The sequence below is a fragment of the Neopelma chrysocephalum genome, unplaced genomic scaffold (assembly GCF_003984885.1).
Source record: "Neopelma chrysocephalum unplaced genomic scaffold, ASM398488v2 Primary Assembly neopelma1_71, whole genome shotgun sequence".
In the NCBI taxonomy this organism is placed as follows: Eukaryota; Metazoa; Chordata; class Aves; order Passeriformes; family Pipridae; genus Neopelma; species Neopelma chrysocephalum.
Window position 1 is genome coordinate 5,502,918 of NW_020897731.1, and position 9,236 is coordinate 5,512,153.

At 40.9% G+C, this 9,236-nt stretch overlaps 1 protein-coding gene across 4 annotated transcripts in view; it reads right to left on the reverse strand.

Moving 5' to 3' along the window:
• The window catches only part of RAB28 (RAB28, member RAS oncogene family), a 65,520-nt gene extending 57,594 nt beyond the window's left edge, over positions 1–7,926 (reverse strand). For 3 of the 4 annotated variants that reach the window (XR_003534783.1, XM_027686578.1, XM_027686580.1), the window contains exons 1-2: positions 7,540–7,926; positions 399–495 (exon numbers count right to left, since the gene is read on the reverse strand). Coding sequence is in view for 3 of the 4 variants with exons in the window: in XM_027686578.1 (XP_027542379.1) it covers positions 399–495; positions 7,540–7,617 (175 nt within the window). In the remaining variant the exon portion in view is untranslated. The remainder of the gene's footprint in view (positions 1–398; positions 496–7,539) is intronic. The other variant, XM_027686579.1, reaches the window with a different exon arrangement.
• Positions 7,927–9,236: the final 1,310 nt, after the last annotated feature.

Genomic DNA, 9,236 nt, shown 5'->3' on the forward strand with positions numbered 1-9,236 from the left:
ACTCAAATAGAAGTTGTGTATTTCATTAAAAATATATATATATTTCTTTCAAAACACATATACTTTTTCAATTAATATATTTAAAGTTCCATTTCATTGTTGTGTGTTACACTATCCACATGGACAGCGAGTGCACTCAAGCAGGGATAATAAAATTCATCAATATAGACAGCATTCCTTTTATTTGAATTCAGTGTTTTACTTAGAGATGCAAGTTGCAGACATGTAACTCTGTCACCTGGCAAGAACATACTAACAAAATTTTCACTGAACAATCTAATTTACTTTGCCATAAAAATCACTGTACTAAGCTTATTAAGTACACATTACTTTGAAGAATCTGTTTCTGCAAGTCCTGCTGTCACCCAACCTTTCAGTGTTAGTTTTTATTCTCTTACCTGGCAATAATATCCTTTTCAAGAAGAAGTCCAGTCCTATGGTTTGTTTGTACTGCTTTCCAAATGTTTCTTGGGCAAAACGTGTAGCTAAGGATGTCTAAAACAGAACAGCATCAAATTAAGTTGTCATTTTAAACAGCAAAAAACTTTATGTTAAACCAGAAGTATGAAATACAGTTAACCACTTTTCAAATCAATGAATGCTAACAGTGTTCACGGATTTGGATTGACAAGCAGTCCAGTCAGCTTCAACATAATAACAGGAGGCAGAGGCTACTAATTTATGCAAAAAGAAGCAAGGTGCGTATTTCCTGATTTCAAAAATACTGTAATAGCAATATTACAAAATAATACACAGATTTAAATGAGGAATCATTAATATGCTCAAACTGACACAAATCTAAGTAACACTCTCTGTACCTGAAGATTTTAATATTTTTAAAAGCATTCATTTCCAAAACAAGGGTCATCCCCTAGTACAGAACACCATGATCCCAAATCAACCTTCTGGGAGAGAACAGAGATCTGCACAGTGCAGAGTCCCACAGGAACTAAGTGTGGCGAGATTCCTGCCACTGTACATCAGTTTCAGGATCAGGGACTACAGGAAGTCTAACATGGGGAGAATACTTTCTTGCACACGGAAAAAGAAAACTAAATTCATGTTAAGAATGCGCATTTGCAGACTCATTCCTTGCAGCAGAACTTTGGAAACTTATTTCTTCAACTGATATTTTGTGCATTTATGAAAGCAGACCAATACATTATTGACCTAATAATCAGCTTTTACTACATACTGATAAAAGGATACACAACTAACCTAGATAAACTAATGAAGCAAGACATTTATATTGTGTCAGTAGCAATTTAATAGCAATTTAAGGTCTCCATGCAAGGCAAGAAAAAAAAAACAAACAAAAAGGAGGGGGAAGAGAAAGGGAAAGAAAGAAAAAAGAAAGCCCAACAAAAAAGTAAAGAAGAAAAGTGTGGTACAACCATAAGGAATACAAAAGTCTGTACTGCCAAAAACATGAAATACTTTATTAAAAATCATAAAATACATCCTACATCCAATTAGTGTTGTACACTTACAAATCTCTTGTTGACATGACATTTATAAATATAAATACAAATTACCTGCATAAAAAAATCTAAATACGCATTTACATACATAGGGAGGTAAAAAGACTAAGAGCCTCACAAAACCCTTACACCGTCTGAGAAAACTCAAAACAGGCAAGAAGGTTCTTCTTTTTTGCCAGTTTTCTGTTCATCAAGACCCAAAGAGATGAGTCACACCAATTGTTATTAGAAGTTGCGGTTAGAGCACATTTAGTCAAAAATTCAACAGCAAAATAATACCAATAGTTCTGAAAAATGAGAATAGGCGAGGTCTAAGAATAGGATGGTTACAACAAAGATCTAAATTAGGCTAATGATGTCAAATGTACACAGGAAGAAAAGGTAACTTACTTTTTTTGCATTAAAACATGATCACCAGAGCTCCAGCATTAAAGCTCTAGTATGAACAGGCAAACATTTATTCAACCATTAAATTTCCTGTGAAGTAAATAAAACTATGTACTGTTTTCACATTTGTATATCATATCTATATTCCTATCACTGCTGTATATATAATGCATGATACTTTGATATCAGAAGATATGTTTAGGAAGTAACCCAAATTCTCAATTATAGACTATGGCAACATTTTCATTTACTTCACAGCACTCAAGCCCTGAGAGGATTAAAACTAAATAAATAAATGGGGGAAAAGGCAAGTAAACTACAAATAGCAAGAGTATGCATATATATTTACATCAGCGTGGAAAGGGGGAACACCACAGAGGATGAATCGTGAGAATATTGTTCTGCCTTCAGCTATGTGACAGTAACACTGACAACACACAAAATAAAATTCAACACAGATTCAGTTTGTAGTATAGAAAAAGTCAGTAGAGCTGATTCTTTTAATCACAGTAGTTAGCATGTCAAAACTACAAAGACATTATGTTTAATCTGTCATGACCTTAAAGATGTAGATGAGAACAAGAAGATTGCAGAAATACACCATTCAGCCTTTTCCTTGAAATTTTCCTTTTTTGGAAAAGTAACCAGTGCCTGCAGTATAGATTAAAGTATCATCTGACTATATCATGGTATTCTGCATTCTCCAACACACTAATTTAGATCCTCATTAAATAAGAAACCACTCCCTTCTAGTTTTAAAGACTCAGTAAATATTAGCTTATCACTCTGTGACACTCAATATTCCCTGAGAGCTTCTTGGGTGTTAGTAAAAATAAACAACATACATTCAATTAACAGCCAACCTGTAAGAGCAGCAAGTAATCAACAGCATGGCAAAGTTCTCTTAAACTGTTTTTCTCTACTGCACTCTTGAATGCAAAGGAATTTATAGCAGAAAATCATTGACTAACTCCTTTCTAAATTTTTTCTAATAAATGTTAGAGCTCAAGAAGGTGCTGGATTACCAGACTAGAGTCCTGTTTATTCACAGACCAAGCATTTATCCACAAAATACTACTAGCAATAGTTGAAACTTCTCTACAACAATAAACAAAGAAGTTCTGTCAATGCATATTCAAGCACCTCTACAATGCAAATATTCCCTTCAAATCCCAAAAGTGTTCTCTGCTGTGCTTGCCGTAAAAGATTTTGCACAACAATTTTGCCGGAGAGGATATGTTGAGTATAATCCATGTAAAAACTAACAAAAGTTTAAAAAAGGTTCAGTAGAACTGTGGTGGTAAAAATAAATAAGTGATCAGTGACCATGTTCTAAAAAGATTCTACTCCATACAATTTCATCCCTTAATGTAGAGATCAGAGAACAGCATGATTAGTATGAAGGCCTTGATTCTTCACATCTCTACTAAGACAACCAGGCCACCAACTTGCACAGCAGAATTTCCATCAGAAATTTCATCAGTTTGGCAGGTTCGCACACTTGTCTTAAATACCTCAAAGTGAATGACGACAAGCTATTCCAAATATCAGTACTCTATTGAAGGTTGGCTTTACAAATTCCCTCCTTTCAGAAAAGAAAAGGTGTTTGAGCTCTAATATACAGCAACCAAGATACCAGTAAAATATCATACATAAAATTTACAGTACTCTAGGTGCAAAATACAATGGGATATTTGGGACAGTTTTTTTGAAAGAAGCTAGGATGGAATTTAACCTCATATGCAAGGCATGACAGTTTCTTCCTTCCATTTTCCAAGGTCAACAACTCAGTATAAACTGATTACATGCTGTTCCTAAACACCTACATAATGAATAAATGGGAAAAAAGCAAACAATATCTAAGAAATAAATTGAAAATTCAGCAAATTGAAGTAAATTGTAAGTCAAATACAACAAGCAATGATAGCCAGCTCTGACACTGACTACACACCAGGGAAACACGGAAACTTTTAGAGAAAATTCCACCAATGACAATTCTTTAAGTAAAATCCTACAGAAGAAACCTTTGAGAAAGCAATGCCAAAGTGTAGTATCATAGCTGGAAGAAAGAAAACTCAACCCAAAATTTAAAGGGACGCAAGCACATAGTTCCAACATCATGATTTTCCGTGCACATACCAACTTCACCAGCTAATTGAAATGCACTTTCCAAACAGTAACATATATCTATGTAGCCCTCTCCTCACTCCCTTCCAGAACATCAATGCCATTTCCTACTGGGAAAAATGTTAGGACAGACTAAACAAAAAAACATGAGGCTAAATAACGAAATGTTTTAACTACCATAAAAACAAAGAACTGTCCAAGCTGATGTCTTTCCACCCCACTCCTAACTACTGAAGCAACTTCGTTCACTGAAAAAGAGAAAATTATCATGACTTTTTGATATTTGATGCTGGGCCAATCTGCACATGATTCATTTTGCAAGACTCAACAGTGACAACAATATTTTTTACAACATTGATCAAGTTTTTAAGGCCAAGTGTAACAAGACAATCCAAAATTGGCTCAATGCTTAAAAATCTGATATCCTAAAAAATCCTAAAGCAAGCACCACTCTTTATGCCAGCCTATGTTTTAGCTCTGCAAATTCCCCTACCAGCTCAAGCATTCATTCTTTCATTTTCATCATCCATTGTTAACAGGAAAAGGTAGGATGTTTCTGCTACCATACTTTAGTCCCAGCTACAACAGACAGCAAATAGACAGAACCTGAGTACACCTATTCTTCAGCACCTCCCTTTCCAAGAATAGCTCCAAGATTTGCTTCCAGAGGCCCAAAATCTTTTTCAACAGTAGCAGATCAACGCAATCTACCTTAAATCAGTATCACTACATACTTCAACATTAAGACAATCTGTGCACAAACAGAGTAAAAATATCTGGATCATAATATTTTTTTTCAATCCATACTAGTAATGTGGGTTTATTTTAATGGAAAATCATTTTGGTTCAGGAAGAATGGGTTGATTTAAAAGCTAGATACATAAGGCTGCTGTGTGTATACATGATCCTTCCTGTAATCAAAATCGAAGAGCCAACTGATATTAATAATTGCTGTTTATCTTCATTTCACATTGTCCCTGCCTCTGATTGCCTTTTAGATTGCTTTCCTAGTTTGTCTAGTTTGTTAAAGTCATTCTCTATTATCTTTTTCCTAACCAGTCATGCCTCCCTCAATTTTTCTTTTCAACAATTCACCATTTCCTTACTGTCTCTGTTTTACCCAAATATTTTTACAGATTCTGCTCTTACTCCTCTTATTCTTTCTTCCATTTTTACTTTTCTCTACTTAGAGTTTGCTCCAGGAGTGCTTATTCCGATCCTTAAAATTCTAAGCACCTCAAAACGAACGAATAGAAGCACAACACCCCTCCCCTGCCTCATGGATAGAGCAATTCCCAGCTAGTGGAAGTACATTACCCTTAGCTTGAACTGACACTAGTAGTAGTGTCTTGACTACTACTAGTAGTAGTTTTTAAGCTACTACCAATCCTTGCACAGAACCTGAGTCACACTGCTTCTAAACAATGGGTGAGGAAAACAGAAAGCAAGTTTACACCTGACTCACAATAACATTTCTTTTTCCTGGAGAAGCAAAGACCAGGCAACTCCAGATGTCTTCCCCCCCCCTTTTTTTTTGGCAGGAGAGGGAGCAAAGGACAGAAGTCAAACGTGAACATCTCACACTGAACACAAGATACAATATTTCGCATATATGCCATTACTCTCTACGCTCCTCATGTCTGATGATCCCGGCAACAGAGGAAGAGAAAAACCAACACCTTGCACAGTAAAAGAGAAGCTAAATATGCATGTGTGTAAAGACCAGCTGTGAACCAGATGTGAAAGGCAGGATATTTAGAGTTGAAAACACATAGACATACACGTTTCAACAAGTAAGCAGAACGAGTAGCCAACGAAGGAGAGGAACCTCAACAATTTAGTCTTCTGAGGTGCTTGAAATAGCACTACATACATACATTTTATCCTTCCATTCCATGACCCAATCACTTCTTTATTTTTACAAGGTCTTACAATAAATCTATTATTTCATGTGTGTGCTCCAGGCCATTAGGATGGCGGGAAGGAGCTCCTATTACAGCATCATCTAGGGGGGACGGGAGGAAAAGCAACACACCAGAGCATTGCTGCTGCTCATGCCCAATAACCTGCACTGGAAGCACGGGATTCCTAGAGCCAGCGGGAGTTCCAGTGAGTGGCAGCTCTTATGAGAGAGGTAGGGACCAGCAGGAATATACATCAAAATTCAAGAACACTTGAAAATCCATGTCTGGTGAGAGGTCTTGCCACAAGATGCTGAACAGCAGTAGGGAAAGGATTCCTCAGTTTGAATGGAAAACTCCTGGGGAATGCTACCAGTGAAGCAGCACTTCAGCTGTCAATCCTCTGTATTTATTACACTCTCATCACACAGTTGCTTGGAATTGCCCATCTACTGACTCAGATGAACACAATACCACTTCAGACTGTGTTTAGAATCGCTGGAGACAAAAAAATGTTTTGTTTCTTCATAGGGCTCTGAATAAGTAAGTGAGCAAAACCACACATCTACTTTCACTAATAAATGTCAGGCAGTTCATTTAAACAGCTCTAAGGACATTTCTCACTTTTCACATGAACTGTGAGGCAGGCAAACTTTCTACTCCCCATGGTTTCAACAGTTAATGACAGAGGAAAAAACTGTATAATTCAAGCATATAATAAATTTACTATTTTCAGGTGTATCTCACAAAATTATTCAGGCTACATATGGCAATAGATACATTCAAGAGTATGGTAAAGATCAGTGACTATTTTAAAGGTAAGAAACCAGCCTTTCTTTTGCCTTCTTTGGTCTCTCCTTGTCAAAATTTCTCTTTTAAAAAGGCAGGTACTACTTGTTGATAAATAAACTTTTAGAAACTGTATTTCATTATGTTGATTATTAGATGGGGGGGATAAAACTAAAACATGAAAGTCACAAACAAAATCCAAATGGACCCAGCAGTGCGTTTCCAAACTCTGAAACAGTAACTCCAATAGTCGCAAAGGGTTCTATCCACCCCAGGAGGTCGGTGGCTCTGCAGCCGAAACGAGGGGCGCCTGGAGACCCAGCTAAGGAGCCTTCCCAGCTCGTCCTTTCGAGGGGAACCGCGCATCCTGTGCTCGGCCCCGACCCCGGCCCGGGTCACTGCGGCCACCGAGAGCAACTCTGGGCTATTCCAGACACTCCAGCCCAGCAATTCCTGCCTCCGGCGCGCGACCAGCAGCGCAGGGGGATCAGCGGGAAACTCCGTCAGCACCACAGGAATTACGTGATTCGCCGCTCTTTTCCTTACGGCTCAAGAAAATTGGATTAAAGTCGTGCACGTCTACTTGTTGATGACGCCTCTCCGGGTGCGGGAGCCCCGTCAGAGGGTTTGGCTGCCGGGTACGGCGCGGACACCGGCGGGGAGAGCCCGCGACTCCCGCGAAGGGCCGGGAGCTGAGGGGGAGCAGCCAGCCGGGTATCGCGACAGCGCGACAGACGGGAAGCCGCCGCGGGCTGCTCCCTCCCCTCCAGGGGAGAGCGCTGAGGGGGAAGACCGGGAAGGGACTCGGGGCACCGCGGCGAGGGAGAGGAGCTGCCGGCGGGGCCAGCACTGACCTTGCCAGTGGTGCCGTCCCCCAGCACCACCAGCTTGAGCTGGCGGTCCGGACTCTCCTCCTCCTCCGAGTCCGACATGGTCCCTACGGCCCAGGCGGGGAAGGAGAAGAGGCGGAGGGCAGCCGGGAGGAGCCGGGCGCAGGAGCGAGGAGGGGACAGGGCACAGAGCGAGCGCGCCGCTCACAGAACCCGCAACAGCGTAGGAGCCCCAACCGCCATCTTCCTTCGGCGCGCCCGCCGTCGCTATGGCCCGCGCGGGGCGAGACCAACAGGAGCGCCGAGGAAGGGGGGGAGGCGGGACATCGCGGGCGGTAGCTACAGCAACAAGTCCAGCAGCTGCTGCGGGACGCCCCCACTGTAGCCCCCTCAGCGGCCAGGCGAATGGTTCAGCCCGTCTCCCCGCCGCACGCCGCGGTGGCTCGGCCCCGCAGTGACGCCCCGCGCGGTTACCAAGCAACGGGGGGGGCAGGGGCGGGGCTAAGGCCCCGCTGAGGGGCCGGGTCCGCCCCGTGTGGGGCTGTCCGGTGAGGCAGGTGACTTGTTATGGCAATTAAATAAATAGATGTGAAAACTGAATCATAGAGTCATTGAATGGTTTGAGTTGGACGGGAGCTGAAAGATCATCTAGTTCCAACCTGTCCTGCCATGGCCAGGGACACTCCACCAACCTGGCCTTGAACACCTCTGGGGATGGAGCATCCACAACTTCTGTGGAAAACCTGTTCCAGTGCCTCACCACCCGCAAAGGAAAGAATTTCTTCCTAATATCTGATCCCAAACTATTCTCCTTCATCTTAAGGCCATTCCCCCTTATTCTATCACTATATGCTCTTGTATAAAGTCCCTCTCCAGCCTTCTTGTAACCCCCCTTAGGTGCTGAAAGGCCCAATAAGGTCACTCCAGAGCCTTCTTTTCTGCAACAATCCCAATTCTAGGGCATATAGGCAATCAGTAAGAAAACTTGACATAGCCCAAGCTGAATTTTAGACCGTTTACTTTATCTTGCGCCACATCCACAGAGAACAGGTTATAATCTCCTCTCTCGCCTCTCCCATATTTGAAAACTTCACTGTGCCTTCAGCCTGTCATCTTTCCCATAGACTAAACAACTCCTCTTCGGTCAGTCTTTCCCTGGGTTGCCTTTCCTAAACTTCTGATTATTCTTTTTGCTTTCCTTTGGCCTCTCTCCACTTTCTTGCCATGCTGTGCCAAAAACTGGATACAGTACTTCTGTTGAGGCCTTGGGAATACTGAGTAGAGTGGAAGTATTACTTCATGTGTCTTACATACGAGACTCCTGTTTATATATCCCAGTATGATGTTTGTTTTCTGACAGTATGACATTGCTGATTCATACTGATCCTGATTTACTAAAAAACTCTGAATCCTCTCCTGTTATTGGAATTTCACCCACGTTGAAGCTTTACTCCTGTTTAACTGCAGTGCTTTCTGCTTTTCCCCATTGAATTTCATCCTATGTTTCAGGCACCATTTGTCAATATAACTTTTCCTCCAAAGTGCATGCCATCCTTTCCAACTTTTTATATCCGCAACTTTAAGAACCATATTACCTATTCAAAAGTCATTAATACTGATATTCAATAGTGCCAAATCTCTGCAAGCCCCTATTTGACATATTTTTCCAGTATGATGAGTAACAACAATTCTTTGGACACTATTTACATGACAATTTGAAT